Below are 26681 nucleotides of genomic sequence, written 5' to 3'. Positions count from 1 at the left end.
GGAAAGTCACTTTACTGTAGAAGTTACTTCATTCTCACCTGCGCTACTGAATTACCTGGAACACAAAGCTAGTAAACAAACTACTCTGGACCTGACACCCCTATTCGTTTGACTCGCATGACGTAATCCTATTAGGGTTGGCACTTTCTAGACATTTAATTTAGGCAATATAGACAAGTCTCTTTTTGTGACGGATTTATTGAGTCACAGCACAGAAAGTACTTGAAAATAATATAATTAGACGATTGTGCAGAACAAAGTGAAATATAATATTACTAGTTTCTGCCAGTGGCTTCACCCGCAGTTCCGTGGGATAAAAAGTATCCTGTGGTATTCCAGACCATAATCTACCCTTGTTCCAAATTTCATCCCGATCCCTTATTAGAGGCTCATATTAATAAGCAGCATTCCGCGACTCACGCCGCATGGCTTGAAACTAGTCGAGCTCCTCGTCTAACTCACTCGTTACGTGAGCAAGCCAATAGCATAATAATGAATATAAATTATTTATTAATAATATACATATTTATCAGTTATCGCTACATAAATTTTACGCTCTAACACCAGTTGTACATGCCCCACATTGGTCTTGATTGCTTCAATTAATTTCCACGTATATTCCAGTTCGTAGTAAACAAAAGCTTGACCTGTCAACCCTGTCAACTTCAGTGGAGTGACGTAACCTCGTCAGGGCTGCCACGCAAACGGGGCCAAGTAATTTGTCTCGGTTTATTTTTTGCTAGGCCTTAAAAACCCTTTTTTTTGTTTTCTCTAAGATGTAAGAAAAAGAAAAATTAACTTGAAATGAAAATTAAAAAGCGTTGTTTTGTGTGCAGGTGGGGTTATAATTTTAAGTCCTTTGAAGTTTTTCATACTTCCATTGTTTGTATTTTTTTTTGTAAAGAGTTTATTTAGGGTTAAAAAAAAACATGAAGCAGCTTCTTTTAATAGCTCTGGTGAAAACATAACATAATTATTACTTTAATTTTAAAAATCTTCCTGTAACAACAAGTAGATTGAAACTATTTTAATAAAACACCACCATGTTAATCACAACATGACTTTTAAAAACTTGTTTAATGCATTACTCTGCTTACCCCTTCACTAAATAAACGTCGTAATATGGACCTTAATTACTAGCAACATGCTAAATTGCGTTACATTGTGAAACACCAGCTGTATAGGGGCTAAACGGGATTCAATTAAATAGGATAATGCAAGCGTAGTTAGCTATGGGATTATTGTGATAATGTATTTATTTATTAAATCTTATTTGAAACTATCATTACAGGCTTCCCAAAGCGATAGAAAGGCCTTAAAACTAAATCTAAATACAAAATATAAATAACATAAAAAATCCGAACATAGAGAGTCATTATGAAAAACCAAACCTTAAAATAAAACTTAGAAATTCTAAAAGATAGAAAAACAAAATTATAACAAGAAACAAATTTCCCCCTTTCATCATGAAGAATATAATAATTCTAACTGCATTTATTAAACTGCAGTGTTGAAAAAATAAATATCGCCTCACACTAGGCTCTAGTTAGTTATAGAGCCCCAAGGTAAACGGGAAATTAATAGTCATAAGTTTGGCTCTCCTGCAAAATTCAATTTTGGCACTTACGCTCTTTCAGTATCAATATGCTAGGAGGTATCTCGTATATGAAGTTCATACCACCACATCCAAACTACCAAAGTTTACCAAGAAACCAAAGTTCGCGATGCAACTTGTAGCAATCTTGCGAACTATTAATCCCACAGATGTGTGGAATCGCAAATTAAGCCAAGTTTCTAATCGCCAAGTTTGTCTGGCGCTAAAATTCTTGTTCTGAACTTACTCGTAGCTTGCAGTCCAAAAGGAATTGCATAAAATTATACCTATGTATGAAGTATGCAGGTACCCGATAGAAAATGAATGCAGATGACTTATTTTAACATTATTAGAGTTATAATAGAGAACGAGTCTTAAACAGTGTTTAGTAGTCACCAATAATTATTTATGAATTAATTAAAGGGTGTATACAGGCTGTTTTAGTATACAGGTTATTTTTTTAAGGTGTATGCCGGTAAGCGGGCAGACGGATCACCTGATGGTATGCAATCGATGCAGCCCATAGACACCAGCAACACACTACCAATTAATTTTATACTCACAATAAAACACTGCATTAAGCCTAACAAATTTATCCACACTAAAAACCAAAACCACGTGATTAACAGTTGCATTGACAACCATTCGATTAGGAGACGAGCAAAAAGTAAACTTACATGATGAAAGAGTTAGTCAGAATAAAAAACTAAAAAACCCGACTGCGTTTCTTTATAATATGAAAATGAAAAAACCCTAAAACAAGAAAGTCATCAGTAAAGCAGTCGGGACCCATTCTAAATATGAAGACTTAGTGAGGGCACATACTGCTGGCTTTCTAGAATGGGTCCCGACTGCTTTACTGATGACTTTCTTGTTTTAGGGTTTTTTCATTTTCATATTATAAAGAAACGCAGTCGGGATTTTTAGTTTTTTAAATTACCTTTTTTATTTTATTTTCATTTAGTTTTATGAATTGAATGAGTTTATATAATAATTTATAACCAGTGTCACTCTCACAACTAATAAATTTCTAACGACACGACGCCTTTGAAGCTGAAATCCATCTAATCGTTAAGGCTATAAAATGAACAATATTCGAATTTGGCGCCAAAATCCGATATTTTGTTATTTTTAATATTTTGATATATCTAGTGTTACTCTCACAGTAAATACTTATCAAACGATCCCTATCAAGCTGAAATCCATCTAGTCGTTCAGGCTAGAGAGTGAGCTTGGCGCCAAAGATCCGCCATTTTGTTTTTTTATTATTTTGTTATATCCAGTGTCACTCTCACAGTAAATACGAATCTAACGACACCTCTTAAGCCAAAATCTATCAAGCCGTTTAGGCTGCAGAGCGTGCCAAACAATTATACATACATACATACATACATACATACATACAAACTCTCGAAAAACATAACCCTCCTTCTGGCGCAGTCGGGTAAAAAGCAAATTCTGCACATAAAGTTCTCGTGCACTGCATTTACCGGTTCGTATGCGTTTCGAGAGCATTCATAGTCTGCCCCATTTACGTAATTGCCGGCCGTCCGGTTTCCCATTCAATACGGTTTCTATCCGATGCGGACACGGGACGGACACGGCGGTTGGGACGTAGAATCATTTAAAGACTCGTGGTTGACGTTTCGAGTATTTTGCTTTAATGAAAATGTGGGATGTATTGGGTTTTAGGTTTTGTAAAGAAGAATACGTTGTTTGTTACTCGATGTGTAGGCAGAAGAAAACAATGGATTTGCAAGCCTTTTTTTTAGTTGTGGAAAGTTTTAATTTGGACTGTATTTGCAGGAGTTATGGTTAGTTTTTATTTACTGCTTTCAAAATAGATTAAGTTCTCAATTGGTATAAGAACAACGTGGAAATTAATACCTATTTTGGGCACTGATTTATTTCGTCCCTATATTAAGTTTAATGTCGAATTATATTAAATTTTCTACGTCTGTTTTTGTCACGCACTGACCTTATTCCCTTTTTGCAACCACCGATATCAATCGAAAAGCAATCATAAGTTTTTGGGCGTAAAAACTTATTTTGCACAAATTCACGCATCCCAAGTTTGGTAGGAACCGAAACTTTTTTTATTTTCAATCTGCAAAGTGTCAGAAACATCCTGATGACGGTTTTGGAGATTTATTCGGGACTTGTCGATTTTATGTGTGGAGGATGACGTATTGGTTTCTATTTGAATCAACTTTTAGGGTATTTTCCACCAGAGGTACGTAGCTGTGCGAGTAAGTTGTGCTATGAAGATGCGCTGTGTGTGTATCCGTATAAAGTAGCCATGCGAGGATGCTCAGCTCGAGTATGCGATGTATCGATAGTAGGGAAGCCATCCATAGCCCATAGCACATATCCATAGCATGCATTTTTGCATATTAAAAACATAGTCTAACTGAATCTGTTGCCATCAGAGCTAAGCCATGTGTACCAATGAATATGATTGGTAAAAGCCATCTCGCATTGAACAACCGTGGTGATTATAACTTGATACTCATAACTTCTACATGCGAAAAGAGGCCTTTAGTCAGCAGTGACTACTTATAGGCGGTTAATGTGTATGTGATGTAAGCAGAATTACTTAGAATCAATATTTCTTATCGTATATTAGAATATAGTCTGTCTCCATTGCTAAAGAACTAAGATTTATTCCCTTGTTCAGCAGCTGCAGTATTTATAGCAGACCACTCAAGTAATGAGGTGCAAAGGTATTACCTCACCGCCCCTATAAAGTGCACTTAATTCACTCACATGTCAGGCACATCCCTAGATCGATAGCAAGATACGAGATTGCAACGCACCCCGTGACCGTCTGACCGACATTATTGCAGTACATTGGCGGGCAGAAAAAGTGGTTCACCATTTTCTTTTTAAATTTTTTTTTTTGTTTTATATTTTTGCTGTAGTAGGGATTGGTAATTTTTGTGAAGTTTTTGTTTCATGATCAATTTTTGTTAATCTTTACGCTCTTTTTAAGGGGGAGAAATCATCTAATGACTTCTCTCGCAATCTTTCTTCTCTCTGCCTTGGGTAAGGCGAGGAGTGGCAGACTCTTACTGCCTAAAATCACCCTGTTCCTACTTCTGCTCTTTGAGCCAGAGTCCCGGTAAATCCGCTAGGTAGTCCGCAGCTCAGGTCGGGCATCAGCTCTACTGGGCCCTATCTGTGATGTGGTTTAATGGTTCTTTGAAGTGCGAATAATCTTTTACGCTTAGATAAAAGAGTGCCGTGCAGTCCCTTAGCTATCACCATACGATACCTCCGTAAAGTGAATGTAATGATATTCATATTATTAAAAATCAATTTCAATAAACGTTGACTTTAATCAAATGACCAAAATCAAACCACAGAAATATATCTATGACCATTCCATTTGCTATCGTCTCGTACAATCCGGATTCCAGCTGGATAGCGTTGTCCCATTACTTACAGCGGTTGGTCTCAGTCAGTCCTTATATCCGACCGCCCCGGTTAAATCCGTATTCAGAATTAATCCGGGTAGCTTAGTTTACTTGTATATTTGTATACATACTATTTATTAATACGGACTCATTCTAATGTTTTGTGAAAATAAGATGAATTAATTGTATATTTCATACATTGTCCAATGCGTGTCTTATGTACCTACACACAGTCTCACATCAAGCTATGCAAAACCAGTATAAGTTGACCGTCGAATGTAAGGAAAGATAATACAAAACAAGACCATGTTAAACAGGTTTAATAGGTGTGTGAGCAATACAGAGTCAGCAGACTATTCTTATACTAAACTATATGCTTTTTAAGGAAGCCAAATCATTTCTAACCATTAGTTGGGTGGTACGTAGCTCTGCTTTAATGTGCACCTACATTACTCAACAACATCCAACAAGAATTAAACATTCATTCTGTTTATAAACACAAAAAGCCTTGCAAAGTCTGTCCGTCTGTCTACGTCTTATCTTCTATTATGCAACTTACAAATGGACATGACCTGGCTTTCTGCCAGCCCCATATCAGTCCTATACCTTCGTATACAGTGTTTTGTAAGCAATTTTTATAACAAATGTAACTGCTTTTAAGAGTTCTACTCTTATAAAGTGCACAACAAATCATTGATATTGTTTTGTTTCATACAATAAGTAGATAATAAAAAAGGCCAATAATTTCTCGAAGTGTTAGATAAAGGCGCACATATTATGGAAAGTAACACCAATTTTTCACTGATTTTGTTATGAGTTCCATATAATAAATGGGTGATTTACGCCATACACCTAATACTATTATTACTGGTACTATTTTAGACTTCGGGATATAACTGAGAAATATGATAAGCCTAAAATAGTTTTATACCTTCTTCCACGTGGAAATCCATTAGGGAACTTCTTGTTCAGTAGTCATACTTGACCGCTTGACCAACAAAGCAGACGCTATTAAGAATCTCCCTCCCAATCTTCCCAATCCCCTATTCCCTCCCTCCCTTCCCAATCTTCCCAATCCCCGATTCCCCAACAACTTTAAAATTTCCAACCCCCAAAAACCGAAGAACGCACTTGTAATGCCTCTGGTGTTTCGGGTATCCATAAGTGGTAGCGATTGCATCTTATCAGGTGATCCGTCTGCTAGTTTACCGGCTTATACCATAAAAAAAATATACTTAAATCTAAAAAAACCTAATCACTGTCCCAATTTGCAGAGATTTCAATCCAAAATCGCATATCAAACTGTCTATTCTATACAATCATAATCAACCAGATAGGATTACATCTCACCAAATAGAAAACCATCACATTACCTTGCCTCCCTTATTCGGCCTTCTCCAAATGCAAGAAGCTGACGTTTTACACTCACTAATCAACCAATGAGGCGCATCCATTGTAATCAAGTAATATCAAAGCGACGGCATGGCGCCATTTTATTGCACGGACTTATAATGAAGAGCACTATCGCTCTCTCTTTCTCTCAAATCATCGTATTATTCCGATTGACTGTTTAGCCGTATGTTTGTTAAGTAAGGGTAAAAGTTTTGAGGAAATGTCAGCGATGAAATCGTTTTCTGGTTGAAATTGATGTTGTTAATTTTTTGTTCAGAACTTTTCTAGATTGGTGGACTTTGTGTAAAATTGTTATCAGACTGTCGTTTATCAATGTGTAGATGTATTAAGGTGTCGGTTTAGAATAGGGGTTCTTAACCTTTTCATGGTGTCTTACCACTTATTATTAACGGGCCATAATTTGTTTTCTGTGGACCATCGCAGGCTAGTCCACACCACCGAGTGGGACAGACAGAACTTGTTAAGAAGATTTTAATGAATAGAAAATAATAACTGTTTCTATTAATTTATTCTGATATCATTGTCTGTCATTAGAAATAAAAGCCACCATCAAATGCAGCATCCAACAATATTTTAGAATTCATCCAACGTTTTAGTAGCTTCTTAAATCACTATACCTACTCCAAAACAAAAAGTAACCCAACCTACTCATGGTAGTTCGAGCAACTTAATATTTTAAGGGGGCGTTGTTATAGTTCGCGTTAGTGGAAAACAATAGCGACTATCTGGCGTCTTTTTATTGCACCGATGTGTAATGAGGTGGACGAGTGGGGGTCCGTATTCTGCGGTAGTGAATGCATTATGCTGATTATTTTCCTTGCTTTGTTATTCTGGAGATAATTAAGTAGGTACTTGACTAATAGGAGCCTGGTTCATTATGGTCTGTTGGTATCTATTGCCGTGGTTTATGTTGATGATTATGGTATATTCTGAGTGCCATCTGTTTGTATTAGAGATGTATGATTTGTATTATTGGAGAAGTCAATGTGTAGTAGTGTGCGTACACTGTATATGTATAGGAACTATGTTTATGAGGATGACGATGGTCAGTATAATGATGGCATTCGTTTAGAAATAATCTTTATAAGACAAATAATTCGTGTTCAATTATAACTTGTATTTATTATTACTTTATCCGGAGCTGCGGATTGTCTAGCGGGTTACCGAGGCTCCGACTCGAAAAGCAGGAGTAGGAACGGGGTAGTGTGTAGTCAGTAAGACTACGTCTCACTTCGCCCAAGGCGTGAGAAGGCATTGGATGGTTTACCCCCCTCAAAAATGAAATCAATTATTACTTTGTATTTATCCTAAACTAGTACTTGTTCGACATTGCAGTGGAAATCGTTTGAAGTAAAATGTATATTTTTCTATAACAATGGGTAGTTAAGTAAAATCATTAAAATAAATAAATGACACGTGAAATTAAAATTATGTAATGGTCGGTCGTGTGACCGTTGAGAATGTCGCGTCGTCATCCAAATGGGTTGGGACTTGGGACGGCATTCGGTCTCCATAAAATACCATGTCCCTTAGATACGTAATATAATTGAATAAATCTGGTAAAAATTCCACACTCGCTTCTACTTAATTGGAGTCATTTCTAAGGTCATAATTTTCATTAAATGTCTCATGTAAGAATTAAAAAACAATGGTAGAACGACACCCATTTCAAAACTAGTAAAAACTACCCTTACTACATGAAAAATAAAGTCGATTTTAAAACGACCACCGAAATATAACAACCAGCGAAACTGGAAGAGCCAAATAGCAATTTATTTAATAATAACCCTGAATCGCCGCGTGAAGTCACACAACAATATTATAAACATGTTTACGTGTGTTTTTCAAACCTCGCGCGGCGAAGGTCGGTGTCCGCATGCCACTAATTGGATAAGTTCGAGGCGTGGCAAGACACAGACTGTTTAATATATTGTATTGTGTCGCTTTTTGTTGTCACTGATTTTATATAGCTGTGATTTTTAAAGACAATAAAGAAACAATTGGATGTCGTGGGTTTTGATAGAGTCATTTGGTGTAAAGTACCATATAACAATAAATCAAATAATATTGTAAAGCAATAATAACCCTTCTGCTGTAGGTAACAGGGTTTTAGTTCGGTATTAACAAAATTTAAGCTATGACTTTTTTTTTTTTTTTTTTTTCTCTTTATTAATTTAGGAACTTTTGTACATAAATACATGACAGTCCCATTGTACCTTATAACTTAAACTATTACAAACAAAATATTACTCTTAATATCTACTTAACAAAACGAAGACTTGCAAAGCTATACAACTTTTTGGCCGCATCAGATAAAGGAGCAGATAAAATTTCATTAAATAATCCTATATTGTTTTTGATTAAACATAATTCATTAATAAGTATATCTCTCTCAGCCTGAAACCGGGCACATTCCGCTAAGAGATGAACAACATCTTCCACCTTATCACATTCCTCACAGTTAGGGGAGGCACATTTTTTCATTAAAAATGCAAAGTTGTTAAGCGGCATGTGTCCGGATCTCAGTCTGAGAGCTGTTACCAACAATTTCCTACTCATTTTGCAATTTGAAAACCATGGTATACGAGGAGGTTCACAGACTATCGTTTTATACCAGATAGCCTTAGTTTTTGAACGTAGGTTAAAATGTTCTATCCAATTTTGATGACATTTTTCTTTATATTTTGGTAAAAGTTCGGAATAATCTGGTTTGATGTTTAATTCTATGCCTTCTGAAATTCCTTTCTTCGCTAGACAGTCAACCTTCTCGTTACCACTTATTCCTATATGTGATGGAACCCATTGCAACTTGACTTTATTTCCAGAACGGGTAATTTCGTCCACTTTAGAAATAATGGTATAAGCTATCGATACACCTCTGATACCAGAGGCGCATCGAGCTATATGTTGCAAAGCACTCTTGCTATCTACGCATATTAAAATTTTGTTACTTGCAATAGTTTTAGCATAAGATAACGCTTCCGAAATTGCAATGAGTTCCAATGACATAACGTTAAAACATTTATTTAATTTGTATGTATTGCTATGATTCGGCTTCAAGGGATCATAATATGCCGCACCTCCTCCTATACTACTTTTAGATCCATCTGTAAAAATAATATAATACCCTGAATATTTTTCACGTAGTTCATTGATTATAGAGAAATGAAGATAGGTGGGATTATATGTTCTCTTAGGCATATTTACTATATCTAAATTAATTACAATCAACTCCTTAATGTTAAAATTTGTTACCCATGTACGTAAACTAAACATGTCTAGGGAAGGTTTTGACTCAATATTCTCATCTTTAACTAACTCGAATGTAGTAGCTAACAGTGGCATTTCTTTATTCGACCAATATCTATTGTGACCAAGATTACACAGCTTGTCTAACAAGTTATTCGTTACATTTTTTTCTATAGATCGTGATTTTAAACAAAACTTAAATGCTAACCATTTTCTTCTTAAGTGCAGTGGAGGAACACAGAGCTCACTTTCCATAGCATGTATTGGAGTACTTCTAATGAAACCACCCACAGTTCTTAAAGCCTGGTTTTGTACTTTCTCTAATTTGTATTGAAGTGCTTTAGAGCAATTATTATACAGAAAACTCCCATAGTCCAATCTACTTCTTATAATAGCAATATATATCCTACGTAAGTGATTGTGGTGTAACCCCCAAGAAGAACTACCAAGTACTTTTAGCAAATTAATGAACTTTAAAACCTTTTCAACTATCTCATTAATATGTTTGCTCCATTTTAATGAACTATCAAGCCACATTCCTAAATATTTATAGGTATCTACTTTTCCAAGTGAACTATCATTAATTACCAGACTAAGCTGTTGAGTTCTTCGGCCTCTACTAAAGATACAGTAATGTGATTTACTTGTAGATACTTCCAAACCTAAATCTATCAATATTTCTATAAACACATTTAAAGAAGTTTGTAGTTTCCTCGCAGATTCAAATATATTGTTACCGGTTGCATATAAAACAAAATCATCTGCGTATTGACACACGTTTATATTAGCAGCAAGCTCCCGACAAATCCTAAATGTTGCGATATTAAAAAGAAGTGGTGAGAGAGGGTCACCCTGAGCCAAGCCATTTCTTGCTATCCTAGTAATTTCTTCACCCTTTTCAAAGTCATCAGTAATTTTAAGTCGGCGTTCGCTTAGAAAATTCCATAAATACTGACAAATACTCTTTCCTATTTTCATGATATCAAGAGTCTGTAACATATTCTCGATTAAAACATTATTATATGCGCTTTTGATGTCTAAAAAGCATGCTAAGGTTGGAGAATTTTTAGTAAAGCCAATTTGAATATCAGTCACGAGGCGTGCTAAGCAATCAAGACTTGACTGACCTCTCCTAAATCCTGTAGTACACGGGGATAAGATCTCGTTATTTTCTACAAACCACTCAAGACGTCTTGCTATCATTGCGTGAAAGATCTTACAAATGCAAGAAATTAAAGATATAGGTCTAAGTTTATTATTAGCGTTAGAAGAACTACTTGGTTTAGGTATGGCTATAACTTTGACATTACGCCATTGAGTTGGAACATCACCGGACTTCAATATTAGGTTGTATAGATTTAACAAATACCACTGACCGGATTCAGGTAAGTAAGAGATCATTGAATATGTTATCATATCTTCCCCTGGGGCTGTGTCTTTTTTCTTAAAGCATCCACGCATTTCTTCTATACTAAATTCCGACTCAAGTGACTCATTCACTGATGAAAAACATGGAGATAACGGCTTAACATAATCAGGGGTAAGAGAACGTAACAAATCATATCTTGACTCTTGAGAACTATAAACTTTAAATTTTTTAAACCCTTTAATCCAGCGCATTTTGTTCCACATTTGTGAAGCTGATACTGTGTGGTCAATACTATCACAGAATGTTTGCCAATCATTTGATTTTGCTTTCCCAATTTCACGCTTAGCATTTAGTATTTTCTCTTCAAGAATATTTAGGTTATTAGGAGTAGGATTCCTTCGAAATTTGGCTAGGGCTAGTCTACGTTCACCCACCAATTTCGAGATTGATTGGCACCAATATCCTTTTGGTCTAAAATTGTTACTTGGATTATAGCATATCTTTTTCAAGGGGATACTATTGTCCACAGCTTTGTTAATTTGCTGAATAAAATTATCATACAGGCCTTGAATATCTTTTTGTTCTTGAGAAAACAATAAATTTTCGGAGATGATGTTTTTATATGCGTTCCAGTCGGCTAATTTGTAATTTCTTGTTTTAGAAATATGTAATTGATCTTTATATCTAATTTTAACTTTTATAAATATGTGATCACTCCCTAAGCTCTCACTTAAAATAGACCAATCAAAGTTAATTGCAACATCGGCTGATGCAAAGGTTATATCCGGAGATGATTTTTGAAGATTACCGTTAACGAGCTTCATTCTAGTGGGCTGTCCATCATTAAGAGAAACAAAACCAAATTCTGTAGCCGATTCGTGAATTTGTTTGCCTCTAAAATCGTTTTTGTAAGACCAGTCTGTATGGTGTGCATTGAAGTCTCCTAAAATTATGCATTTATTATGAAACTTAGAAAATATTTGATCCCAATCAGCCTGAGTCGTACGTACAGAACTTGGACAATAAATTAATGTAATGAATTCTATAATTCCACAATTAATTAATCTAAGACATAAAATTTCAATACCTGAATTATTAACACTTACCGAGAGTTCTTGGGTTTTAATTGACTGGTGTGTTATTATTGCGATGCCTCCATAAGAATCGTCCCTATCCCGTCTATACACATTATACTGACTAATGTTTAGCATAAATTCAGGGGCTAGCCAGGTTTCACTAATTAGTGCAATATGCACATGCTCTTGCAATAATAGAAGTTTAAATTCTTCTAGTTTGGGCTTTAAGCTCTGTGCATTCCACTGCAATAAGTTCAACAAAAAGTCTTTATTACAATTAGCCATTTGTAAAGAGGCAATATACTTTACTCATAATATCTGTACTCTTAACTAACTTTATAACAAATTGTATGATCTCTTCAAAAAGATAGCTACACATCAATTTTATTTTATCTTTAAAACTGTTTTCTGACAAAAAAATATTCTGTACTTTTTCTATAATATTTTTAAATCCAAAGGTATTGTGCAAGGGTTCTTTCCTACGCTCATTATTTTTAGACTGCTGTGAAGTAGATGCGGCGTTAATGCGAAAACATTCCTCACTTAGATCCGGCTCCAGTAATTTCTTAGCTCTATTCGACTTCTTCTTGGACCTGTTTTTGCCTAAAATCGGGGAGGGTATATGATTTTTGTCCTTTTCTTTGTCACTATCCATGTTCTCTTCAGAATTTGAACTGCTTTGTTGTATATTGCTGTTCGATACATTGGTCATAAGCACGTCTCTAAAACTCTTTTTATTGGAATCAATAGTAGTGTAAGAGGTCTTATTTGTCGGTTTATTTGAGTTGAGTTGATACACATTATTTAGCTCCCTTGTTGTTCTGGCTTTGTTTATATAAAGTGACAATGCTTTCCCGTACGTACAATTTTCTTGACACATTATGTTTCGTATCGCCTTTTCTTTTAAAAAAATAGGGCAGGATTTATCTAGCGCCATGTGTGCTCCTTTACAATTTAAACATTTATACTCTTTAGTTTCGCAGTTAGCGTGTTCTTCACCACACTTGGGACATAAATTCTTTTTTGATGGACACATTTTTAATGGGTGACCATAACGCCAGCATGCCGAGCATTGCGTCACCGGAAAGGTGTATGGCTCCACTTTAAACCTGTACCCATATATACAGACATATGGGGGCAAAGTGGAGCTTTTGAAACATAGCCGTACAGACTCGCTATTTATCCATCCTCCTGTGTCAGTTAACCTTTTTAAACGTCTAACAGAAACTACCTGGTACTCACATTCTAAACTATCCTGAAACTCTTTGTCTTCTATGTCCAAATCTATATTCTTCACAACCCCGTAACATAAACTTATTTCATTCATGAATTGGCATCTATAACCCAAAGCATGAAAACTTTCACAATTTACTAACTTCTGTGCATTTGTTTTATCTTCAAATTCAATTAGTACTTTGTAGGGGTTCTTATAAGATATTTTCAGGATATTATCAATTTTTTCAGTTCTTAATTTTTTTGCTAAACCAAATTGTTTGGGTAAAATCTCCTTGGACGTGACACTGACGATAATTTTGTCGGTACCCTCTGATTCTTTATTATGTTCCTGTTCATTTTCTGTATTCTTTTCCGATAATCTCCTTGAAAGCCTTTTCTTGCCTTTTCTAACTGTTACAAAGCCATCATCATCTTCAACTATTTCATCACTTTCGGACCTCATTCTTTTCTCCGGAATTCTCAGTAACTCCGTCGATTCAGCACTTCTCTCACATATATCACCATCAACTGCATTCACTGATTGTTCATCACCACTCGAGTTAAATAAATCAAAAGTCTTTTCTACATCACCCATTGTCGAACGACATTCAGATTAAGATGTGGGTAGATTAAAAAAAAATACCACAAAAAGATATAGCAATCGATTACGCGTACGCTCGACTCAGCGGCTCGCGCGCAACTGTGATTAAGCTATGACAACTATTGCATTTTTAACTAATATAAAATGCATTAGTATATTTGACTGCACGGTTGGTGCGGTGGCTGGGCAACTGGCTGCCGCGCTACGGGTAGCGGGTTCGATTCCCGCACGGAGCAACTCTTTGTGTGATCTGCAAATTGTTGTTTCGGGTCTGGGTGTCATGTGTATGTGAACTTGTATGTTTGTAAACGCACCCACGACACAGGAGAAAATCCTAATGTGGGGCAACGTTTTTTAAAAAAACAAAACAAAACAATATTTCGTAATAACTATAAAATGATTATATTATGTTTCAGACTGCAATCAGACTGCAAACCACAAAAACCATAAAATTATTTCTCATTATGATGTTCTTCGGCTTACTCACGTAATTATTTGACGAGGAACTCGACTAGTTTCAAGCCATGCTAGAGGTTTATATTCATGAGCAGCATTCTCATAAAATAAATACTGTTTCATGAAAGTCATAATATCATAATCATTTTTGTACAACTCAAGCATAAAATTCCTTACTTCGGGATGCATTAACACAATTATTTAACATTTTCCATCTGAAAATACCTCCTGAAAAAATTTCCCGCAAAGAATTACGACCATTTCTTTTTCAAAAGTCGACTGTGTAATCCCTCTCTCATTTTTAGTTTTTCATTTTCAGCATGGAATAGAGATTCTGTGTGAAAATAGTTTTTTAGTTTTTATCTGTGGGTGTGAAAGTGCTGATTGAAAATGTAGACACGGTATCTGAAGCGGTACAGCGCTTTTCACCGATTTGTTGTAGATGTTGCGAATTATTTTAAAATTAAATAAACAGTTGGGCATATTTTTATGTGTTGCAGTTTGTGTGTATAACATTGAAGGATGATCCGATGCTTAAATGGCGTTAGGGCTATTGCAGGCTTTTTAGGTCTTGTCTTTTAATATATAAGCGTCGTGGGGATTTTTTGATTAAAAATATTTCACTTAAAACATAACTGGCAAAAAGCTAATATTCAATCTTATCTGCGAGTAAAGACCCAGAGCTGCGAATTGCCTAGCGGGTTACCGGGGCTCCGACTTCAAAAGCAGGAGTAGTAGTAGGTGAGTCTGACGCCCCTTCTCCCCTCACCATAGGCGGGAAAAGACATAGGATGTTTTTCCATGTCAAAAAAAAATCTGAACTAAAATCCTCATATCAATTCATTTACCATTAAAATGCTTATGTTTTACTTGGAAGAATATAAGCTATAATCTTTATGCAATAACAGTGTTCGAATATACTGCCCATAATACCAGTAACTCTGCCATTGTCTAGCATTGACATACAAAATTCATATGTTACCGAAGGTCAATGCAAAAAGGAATTAAAATCAATATGAACGGAACCGGTCATTAAGTGAGTTTACAAAGCAACAGACAATGCAATTTAATATTGAGGGTGTTGTTATGCGATAGTGAACCGTAAATGTTTAATATTGTGTTTACTTTTCATGTCAGTATGGAATTTCTGTTATTTTTATACATAAAAAAATAAGTATTCTGAGGGGAGAGCACAGCTCGTGCTCATGTGAAGCAAAGTGCGAATAATATATATGCACATGCACATTAAATAAATAAAATTTCATCCACTGCAGAAAAAACCTGAAGATTTTCAAAAGATAATTACGTACCTACTTATTTTCTAATATTTCTTCAAATATTTTTTTTTAAGACAGACTTTAGTACGCTTTACACTTTTTTATGACTTTAAAACAGTGACTCTTGTCTAGCATAACATCGTTCTTATCGATTGCAAATTGCACACAATTCGAGCGTTTCATCCATTATGTTATTAGACGAGTAATTGACTTACTGACGCACTCAGACACATTTAATGATACTGATAATTTTACCCTGTCATACAAAAATTATCCATAATTTGTACTACAACTGACAATATTGTTTTTTTTTTTTATCAAAACCTGAAAATGGTAAAAAGTGAGTGTACATTATACAGCGGCATTACGTGCCGTAGTGTGCACCTCTGCCTACCCCTTCGGGGATAAAAGGCGTGACGTTACTTTTTTATCTGAACCACTCCTATCCTCATTGAGAACCAAACCAGTGTGACATATACTTAAAACCAAAACACCATATTTAAGTCAAACGACAAACAAAACATAAACTTAATAATTCAAACTTGATTCCTCCCTATAGCATAACTTCATCTCAGATATTATACAATGCAAAACCAACCTTTTGTGTCAAGATTTAAGGAGTACTTTCTATTGTAATGATGTGGCATGGGATAGCTGTTGACTTGAGAGTCTTGACTCCCGTTGTTGTTACAGAGAATGTGGGGAACAGACATCAAGGTACTTCAATCTGTTTTACATTTTCAGCTTTATTGTTCTGGGATAAAGTTGGAATTGTATTGACAGTCGATGGGTAGCTTGTTGTGCTGCTGTCTACACATTTCACTCGTGAGGGTCCTTCGAAAACAATTGATGTTCAGCTGTTAAAAACATTTTGTATTTTTTTTTTTTGTTTTATTGTGTGTTGATGAAGAGACATCTTGATTATAATGTCTTTTTTTATCTTCCATCTTACGGAAGCAAGATTGTCGTGAAGATAGCAATAGATAGGATTGTGATTGTTGAGAAGATAGCTTTAGAAAATTTAGTTTTTCGATTACTTACTGTACTGTAAATGAAAATTATAAGACACTTGCTTCTGCTAGCGGTTTCACCCGCGTTCCCATGGGACAAAAAGTTACCCAAGTCAACTCATACCCTATCTGCATACCAAATTTCATCAAAGTCCGTTCAGTAGTTTCAGCGTGATTGTGCTGGCCAAACATCCACAAACAAACTTTCATATGTTATGTGTGAAGTGTATTTTATATCACATGTGTGTTTTATATCACATGTGTGTTTTATATCACATGTATCAAAAAGGACGCGAGATACGTCAGAAACTAAAAAACAAATACTCGCGTCTATTTTAAAATTAAAACTTCAATCTTTCATGTCTTTCAAAGTACATCGTAAACTTACAAAAAACCCAATTTTCAAACAGAACGCATCAAAAATGATCACAAATAAATCTATTCAACAAAATAAGGATACTTTCAAGTAATTCTTTCTTTTATCGATCAATTGCTTTCAAGCCTTTGTTGCCACGGCTTTTGCCTGGCAAGCAATTCATTGGATTCATCCAACGTAGATATTATCTTGGTAGAACAGAATAGGGAAAAAGGACTTTGTGTTTTTAATAATATGAACTAGATTTGCTTCGAATTCAATACCTTTTAATGTCAGTTTGTGGTAATGTTAGGTTTGCCGCTGAATGCAGCTTGTTTCTATTTGGTTGATCTGAAATCTGGCCTTTGTGGGAGCCATAATTTGACCATGATGATGAATATTAAGTTTAGGACATTCATTTGGGATTCGAAATCTTTTATTTTTTAATTAAACTGCATTCAAATATTACTACTCCTAAGTCTGAAAAATACTATGCTGAAAACTGGTTCATCAAATCGGTCGAGGTACACGCGCACAAATATACATAGAAATATGTTTTTGAATTCGTTTAAGTAGAAAGTATTTTCTATATCCAACAGCTAGCTCCAGAGGTGACCTATAACATTCTCACACAACTTCAATTAATTGACAACAATAATAAATATCAACTTTCACATTTACAGGTTAAGTGCGATTTTCAATTGATAACGTTCAATTATAATACTAGTGTTGAATAATTACCTAATTAGAATTAAAATTGTTGTCGTTGAAAAAAAAAATAAACAACGAAAAAGGCAATAATCGTTAAGTTTTAAAAATTGAATAATAAAATACGACCTAATTAGAATAAAAATTTGAGTAGTGATAAAAGTAAATCGAAAGCAATTAATTAGTCAATTTAAAAATAATAATAAAAGTCTGTGATTGAGTTCTATTAACCCCAAAGTAAAGTGTAAGTTCTAAAGTATTGGGGTCTTCTAAAGTGGTGCGGTAAAAGTGGTGTAAAAGTGTGTAAAGTATAAAGTCTTACACGGACACGTGAAGAAGTTTTACTAAAGAGTGGCTTTTGAAAAGAGGAGGCAGTTACTCAACTTAAAGATGGCGTTCGCAGCAGCTCGCATGATCCTGAAAGACAAACGGCGAAAGGCTTCAAAGGAAGACTTCAGGGATCCCAGAAACAGAAGCAAGGTATTTAATTATATTATTTTTACATAACAATGATGAAAATGTGTAAAGTATATTTTTCAAAAGCGATGATTTCTCTTGTCCTAAAGTCTAAAGTAATAGTAAATTCTAAAGTGACTTTGCTTATATTAAAGTTAGCACAGTTATTATTCCGATTGAAATACTCAATAGATAAATTATTTCCCTAATTTCAAAATATGATGAATTTAGCATAAAATAAATTACAAATTTTAATTAACTTTTCTACTTACACAACATTACTTGCTCGTAAAAGTAATTAGATTTACAAAGTGACGTCATGTCACCTAAAAGTACCACATTAAAATTTACGCGGTAAAATTAAAATTACGTAATTTACGTTTACCTAGGTGTGTGACTGTCAGTTAATTTATGGCCTAATTAGCTGGAAGCAGGTGTGTTTCCCGGTGGTTTAACCAATCAGGTGACAGGGAAAATTAATTACCAAGAATACTAGTGAAACTTGGAACTAAAGTTAGTATGCAGTTCTAGATTTACTAGAATTGTGGTTGTAATCAGTGCATTTGTGTCTGTTAAATGGAAACTTCAGTTAATATTTGCTTAGAGTTTAGGGGATGCCGTGTTAGTCATCAATTTGACTGTCAAACAAGGGGTTTTGGGTCTGATATACAGGCTGTGGTGGAAAGGATTTAGTGTGCACGGTTGGTGCGGTGGCTGGGCAGCCGGCTGCTGCGCAGTTGGATTACCATGTAGCAGTTTCGATTCCCGCACGGAGCAACTCTTGGTGTGATCCATAAATTGTTGTTTCGGGTCTATGTGTTCGGTATGTGTATGTGAAATTGTATTGCATTTGTAAACGCCCCCACGACAGAAAATACTAGGCAAAAAAATAAGGAAGAAAAGAAAAGATTACTTTTCAGTTATATAACATTTTCTCAGTCATATTATTATGCCTGCACGTAATATGTACGTTCTTTAATTCACAGGGGGTCCAAAGTTGTATTCAGAAGTCGCGTTTGTAATCAGTAAGCCAATTAAGCAATCATATTGTTTGATAAATAAATGGTTAATGATATTTATTTAGTAATTGTATAACACGTTCACTGCGTTACGGGAAGTATTTGGTTGTAATTGAGTCTTGCTCTGTGCGGCAGCTAGTTGTCCTGGTTTTACTCTCCGTGCGGAGGTGATTTATTCAAGTATTCGTTCAAGTAAAAAAGAGACACCTATATTCCCGATGTGCTTGCTTATAGTGTATTCAAAAAGAATAAAAATGTACGGAAATTATTTTGTCGTAACGCACAGAAAGGTAATTATTGTTCAATAGTGCGATACGGGAAATATTTGGCCGTATTCTAAACCCCGTACCGCACTGAACGTGAGCTTCATTTAGTCATAGTGCTGTGTCTAGTCGATAAGTTTTACAGAACGCGATATTTTATCTTTCACGCGTAAGTAGGTAAATTGTAGGTACATGAACAATGAAACGTTCACGCAAAATCTTATTATGAGGAATTGTGTTAAAACAGAAGGTGAAGAGGCTAGAAACATTATTGTGCAGAATAATGGTTCCAGTTTCCAGTTCTAGTACAAAAAAAGTCCATCAAGCGAATTTTGTAAATGAGAAGAAATATTAATTAATAAAAAAAAAGACTGATGCTCATCCCATTACAAAAAAGATTTTGTTGATAGTGTAATACTCTAATAAAAAATAATGAATCTAAAACAAAACAACGTTTTTGTGATACCCCATCCCTAGCAATACGACTGTTGTATGCGCCACGACAAGTATTTTCCCGTAAAATCAACCATTTTTAAAAATACCTGTAACTTTTAAAATATTACTAAGAACCCCGTGCTACTGCAGCTGTGCATACACAAGGATGTAAACTATGTATTGGTACAGAAAAAAACTCTGCTGAGGAGTTTCCATGTTTCTGTGGAGGGTTGAAGTCAGGACTACATACGGGAACATAGACGTCGTAACGCACACCAGGCAATCTTGATACGGGAAGTATGTGACTTGTACAGCACTGGAAGTAAGTCTTAATCTTGCACAGCCGCAGTGAACGTGATAAACTAGCTTAAAATACAATAGCTAATGTTTGTAGGTATATTTGTTTCTACTACGAAACTGAAAACAATGGTAATGCTCCCTTGCTCATTGTTTAAAACTTTTAACAAAATACTATTAATGTTCATTACATGAACTGAACTTTGATAACTGTTCAAATCATTAATTAATTATTTGTTTAGATAAGTATAGGGTAGTTCTTCGAAATTTGATTCTTCGACTGATTCATATGGCCAAAATTTAATTACACTTTAAGATCTGTAACACGTGTTCATATGAAAATAGTTATACCAAATAATGTATATTCGAATGAGGGACTCGTTTTAAAAAAATAGTTTTCGAGATATCGACGTTTGAATATTTTCTGCCCAGATGAATCAGAAATTGTTACAGATAAATCTGTTGAACAATTGAAAATTGTATGTAAATGAGCTCTGTATTTATTTTAATTGTTAGCATACCATTTTCGATTACTTTCGCACAAAGAAGTCACGAGCATTCATCATCACGCTTGCTCAGGGCGGAGTAGCAATTTCAGACTCATATTAATTACATTCCTCAAAAAAAAAGTTTTTAAATTGTAGCTATAACATTTATAGCTAAGTTAATTTAAAAATAAGACTAGTAAAAAAATGGACAACGCAACAAGAGCTTTATTTTATGATTCATAAGCGGTTTTGACCATACGAATCAGGCACAGATGAATCAGGATTTTGCTTACAATCATGCATAACTCATCGTATATACAGACTTCATTCTTATCATTTTTCTACACGAATGTATAACCAAAAAGCTTCACACGAAACATAGATTGAAGTTTTAAAACTGTAAAGTAAATTTTATAAAATAGGCATTGTAATCAGGATGCCATGTAAACCAAACACAGATGAATCAGATATTTACCTTAGTAACACCTGGATCTAAGCCAACCAGCCGCACGTCGGCCTCCTAGCTTGTCCGTTGCACGCCTGGTTTCCCTCCGCACAGGAAGCCAGACTCTCATTATTAATACCCGACCAAGTATGGTCATTCGTAGCTTACGCCATATTAATCAGTATTATACGCCGGACACTTCTTATTTATTTATTTATAATCATACTAACATAGTTATAACGACTGCATATTTTTTTGAAGACGACAACTCATCTCCTTTCGATGTAATTATAATTTATATTGAAGTATCAAAAGGAAAATGCGAAATCAACTACTTTGTTCCGGAAAATGGCAAACGGACACACCATATGAATCAGAAGAACAAGCTTTAAAAAAATATTTTGTACCTAGACTGCAATTATTTAAAAAATAATATTTGTCCTAGTAACTGATATAGCTAAACTATACTAAAAAAATATTACATGCCGTTTTGTTAGTTGGTTTCAAAAATATTCCCAAAGACATCGAAAATTTTGTCTCTGAAGAACTACCCTATACCATTTTTGGGTTAATTAGTAGTAGTCCGATATTTCCAAAGCCAGTTTCACATTTCAAAACATCGACTTATTACAATTTTAGGTTGTATGCCATTGATAGGTATTCCCTTTTATGAGATGGGTGCATAAGGTATTAATATATTATGTACATTGCCAACTTGCTTGCCAAGCGTGGAGATTATGGCGAAATCCTTCTTTTGTGGAAGGAGCCCAATAGTGGACTTACTGGGGCTTTGACTCAAGCAGGAGTGGGAACGGGGTGGTTTTAGTCGGTAAGAGTCTGACGCTCCCTCTTACCACACCCAAGACTTGAGAAGTCATTGAATGATTCTTCCGCCTCTAAAAGCCCGGTAGTGGACTTCCATAGTTAGTGTATAAACTGTATAATTTCAGATCAGTTCATTAGTACGGTTCGTTCGGAAATTGCTCATTAAGCCGCGTCGAACTTCATGGATAAGTGGGTCGCATTCACACCGTTTTGTAACGATTTCAAAGAGTTAAAAAAGTAGTGAATTTTTGTTGCGCTTTTTAATTAATCAGAGGTTAAAAACTATAAACCAAGGTGAAAATTCTCGTTTCTTTTTTAGTTTAGATTCTCATTATATTAACTTAAAGACAAGAGACGATTGATTATGTAAAATATGTTAAACCATTCGCCGATATAGGTCCCTCTTTCAATGATTAAAATGCGATTGTAGACAATGACTCTTGTTTACATTAGAACATCAACAAATACATGTAAATAACGAACAAAAATACTTAACATTTTACACCACTGAAATCCTATTTCACCTCATTAATAGACCTGAAACTTACACTACGGTGTAATAGTTAGCTGGGCAGCGCTAACTCGCCTGTTCCCAATCTCAGCTTGGAATAGGAAATCATTATAAACTTTAATGAGTTTTCACCTTTAATGGTTTTCCCTTGTAACACAAACTGAGCCATTTGATAGACTTTACATGGGTCTTGAGTTTGGGATAATTTATTTGGAACCTTGTTTTGGACCTAGCGAGAATTTTGAGACCTTTTAAGCCCGTTATTAATCACAATCGCCTGGCAAACTGTTTACTAATTAAGTGCTCGACCGTTAGTGGTCTTAGCGTTTACGGTAACAAAATTTCCGCGTGTCATTCTACTAAGTACCAATGTGACTTTTTCCGAGTTATATGTACTTTCTAAGCCACTGAGATACCACTGACTAACGGTGAAGGAAAATATTGTGAGGAAACCTGGGCTTATAACTTTTAATTGCAAGTTTGAAATCGCCAACCCGTGATGAGCAAGCGTGGTGATTAATGCTCAAACCTTCTCCGTGCAAGCAGAGGTCTTCGGTCAGCAGTGGCCATTTATAGGCTGTTGATGTGATGATGTGAGCAGGTAGAACCGATGACATTATAATTGTGCAAATGCACATGAAGACAGGCAGACATGAAGACGAAAACATTGACAGGCAACAAGAAGTTTGGGCTCGCTGTCATTGCAGCGGTAAGTCCCCTCTTTGAGGAGTGGCTAGAGAGGCGCCACGGCGTCCTCACCTACCGCCTGACGCAGGTGCTTACCGGACATGGAAGCTTCGGTAGGTTCCTGTTTCTGATTGGGCGGGAGGAAACGCCCGGGTGTCATCACTGCGAAGACCGCCCGGAGGACACGGTGGAACATACGCTTGCGGTCTGCCCTGCGTGGGCTGAGCACCGCCGTGTCCTCAGGGATGTGGTCGGCGACGGCGCCCTCTCGCGTCCGGCACTGATACAAGCCATGGTGCGGAGCGAGGGGGACTGGGATGCCGTCTCCTCCTTCTGCGAAGCAGTCATGCTAGCTAAGGAGGAGGCGGGGCGCGTGAGGGAACGAACTTCCTCACGCCCCAGCCGTCGCGAGAGACACTCCGGGCGTCGGGGATCGCGCGACGATCTCCGGCCACCGTAAGTGCGGGTCTGCGGACGGTGAGCAAGGGTAGCTCGCCGCCCGACCAGAACCAGACCCGTGCGTGCGGCGCGTCGCGTTCTGCGCGCGCCTCAAAGAGCCATCAGACCACCACAGATGGGGCCCAGTAGGGCTGATGCCTAATCCGGAGCTGCGGACTACCTAGCGGGTTTACCGGGGCTCCGGCTCGACGGGCAGGAATAGGAACGGGGTGGTTTTTAGTCAGTAAGAGTCTGACACTCCCTCTCGCCTCGCCCAAGGCGGGAGAAGTCATTGGATGATTTTCCACCCTAAAAAAAAAAAAAAAAAAAAAAAAAGGCAACAAGAAGTTATTGCCTTTCAGTGGATAGAGAATCATGGTTTCATTGAAACGCTTGATTAAAATCTTCTAAGACACAAAATACCAAGTCTCTCCCAATACCTATAGAACCAACTTTGAATGAAAATGAATTAATTTTGAGAATCCAAACTGCAGCCCACGGGGAATCAAAAAGTCGACCGGATGAATCGCAACTGAACCGGATAACGGCTGTATTGCCGGACCGGCGCTTTGGACGGGCCGTATCGATTGCGGTTGGCCGGGAAAGATTGAACGCAGCAGTTTCACTACTTTAAAAAGTTCAGTGTAGTTCGGTACTACGTTTTTATCTACTAGATTTGGTACTTTCTGAGTTTCTTTTGAAGTGAGCTCGGTGGGTTGCGTTGGAAATAGTTGATCTAGTGGTTGTTAGCGTGATTTTCAAGTATCAAAACCTAATATTGACTATCTTATGTCACGTAGATAGAGGTTTTATTAATTTTGATTTTATTTCAACATACTTCTGCAATTTTGGTTTTGCAATAGTATTTATTAAGTTATAAACTAACTTTTAATTAATATTTTTTTACGAAGAATAATACGATTCAGGTTGCAGTTCGTTTCCAACCGATCTAGGATCCCTCCTAGGCCTTCGTTCAGCAGTGAACGTCTTGTGGGTGATATGTTGATGATAATGAATACGATTTCGTAACGGATAGATAAGCTTCAAAAACATTGATTATTATTTTTTCCTTTTATTATAATACATTAAAATGTGTGCACTTTTTAGGCACGAAATTTAAATTCGCATTCTTTTATACAAATTACTGAGAAGACTCTGAGACCTAGCCCTTAAGTTTCATTACCTCTAAAATAATCTAGCATCTCTCAAACAATATTCCTATCGAAGCAGCTTTACTAAATCGGAGTCAACATTATTATTTGTTCCGATATCGGATGTGACCCACTTGCGAGCATGTTGGCATTATTGACAGGCTTATATATGTTACAAGTATTTATTTATTGTTGTCGAGAACTTTCTTATACTATTGTGTAGTAAGAGATTATGTTTTCTATATCTTTTTGTGAAGTATGTTATATTTTTTTTAAACGTTGTCTTTACGCTTAGTAGCTTTATCTTCATACATGTTTATTTATCATCGAAGCGACTATGAGTTTATATTTGGAAATAGTATGATGTTACTATTACAAGGATTTTTCTTCCCATCAATTCTTATTATCCCTTATTATTCTTCGGTCAATTGTGTAGGAGAGCCATGCTTCGGCACGAATGGACCGGCTGCGGCGATCGTGTGATACCTAGGCCTCACAGAAAACGGACGTGAAACCACGCTTGTTTTATGTTTCGTCGTGTAAGTGAAATTATCGGTTACTAATTATTAACCCGTACCTAATCTTCCCATTCCCTAATTCTCCAAAAATCCTCAAATTCCTAACCCCAAAAGGCTGCAACGCATTTGTAACGCCTCTGGTGTGTCAGTTGTCCATGATACACTTTTATCAAATCTGCCATTTAAATGATAATAGATCTAATCTAACATAGAAATATTTAGAAGCAACTTAATCGCCCGACTCGGACACTATAAGTAGCGTGTCTACTCCCCCTAAAGGGGATGGCTAAAACAAACAAACATCTAATTCCTTCAAGGACATGTAGTTGTCCTTGAGATAAGGGCGTGCGTAGTTTTCCTGTTATTTTCTTTGTCACATTCCCGATTTGATGTTGTATAAATGCCAGTAAGCTTGTAGTTAAGGAAGTCTTACTTAAAATCGGATTGATATAATCTGACCCTCAAAATTACTGACAAGAGTGAATAGTTTTCATGTTGCCCCTGACTAGAATTTTCTCCTGTGTCGTGGGTGCCTTAACAAACAATTTCACCAACACAATACTCAGATCCGGAACAACAAATTATGTATCACACAAAGAGTTGTATCGCGCGAGATTCGAAGTACTACACGTTGCGCAGCAGCCGGTTGCCCAGACACGGCGCAAACCATGCAGTCATTTATGTCTCTCCAAGTTGATTGTGAAGGTAAAATTGATGACAATAGTATAGTATTTAACTAAAACCAATTCTGACCCAAATATCAGTCCTAAACATTGGTGACACTACGTCAATTACCCCATTTTGAACACCAGTCCCATTAACTAAAGGCAGACAGTCCTTAAGACTAACTTAACAACTAACAGCCACTTTTAAACTCCTTCATCCAAAACATACAAGTCAGAATGTGTAAGCGAAAAATCGTTCCGCTTATTGCATGTTCAATTATAAGCGGTGCCGAGCCGCATCCTGCTAATATCCGACATTGGAGGCCGCACTTCCGTGCTACCGTCTGTGTTCAAGAATGGATAGTGCTATAGTACCTACATGATTGTCTAGCACGCAATATGCTGAGGACTATTAACTAGTGTTATTATTTAGTACTGAGATAGGTTTTGCATATTGTTGCTATTTGAGGGACTGAGTAAGAGATACTTGGTGTATAGATACTTAATTCACACTTAAGTAATCCATTGTTTTAGTCTATTACTTAGTGTAGTTTTGATATTGATATTAGAATATAACTTAATATTTTGTCTTTCAATCCATTGAAGAAAGGGTTGGCATTGACCTGTTTTAGTATAAATCAAGTGGATTTTATTTGGATTTTTAAACTAAAAAACCCTACACCCTGCCATGGCTGGGATTTAACACAAGACTGCACCAACACATTGAACGCCGTGGTGGTCACC

General features: G+C 36.1%; 2 protein-coding genes across 5 annotated transcripts in view; one reads left to right on the top strand and one right to left on the bottom strand.

The window, feature by feature from the left end:
• Positions 1-26681, top strand: part of LOC118268877 (calmodulin-A) — a 222845-nt gene that overhangs the window by 130675 nt on the left and 65489 nt on the right. For 2 of the 4 annotated variants that reach the window (XM_050700588.1, XM_050700581.1), the window contains exon 2: positions 17715-18219. The exons of the other annotated variants lie outside the window; for them this stretch is intronic. In XM_050700588.1, the coding sequence (XP_050556545.1) occupies positions 18130-18219 (90 nt within the window). In that variant the 5' untranslated portion in view covers positions 17715-18129. The remainder of the gene's footprint in view (positions 1-17714; positions 18220-26681) is intronic. 4 annotated transcript variants of the gene reach the window in all.
• LOC118268878 (troponin C-like) overlaps positions 1-26681 on the bottom strand; it is a 266651-nt gene that overhangs the window by 203409 nt on the left and 36561 nt on the right. The window lies entirely within an intron of this gene.

The sequence above is a fragment of the Spodoptera frugiperda genome, chromosome 2 (genome assembly GCF_023101765.2).
Source record: "Spodoptera frugiperda isolate SF20-4 chromosome 2, AGI-APGP_CSIRO_Sfru_2.0, whole genome shotgun sequence".
NCBI lineage: Eukaryota > Metazoa > Arthropoda > Insecta > Lepidoptera > Noctuidae > Spodoptera > Spodoptera frugiperda.
This window is presented reverse-complemented; position numbering and strand designations above follow the sequence as displayed.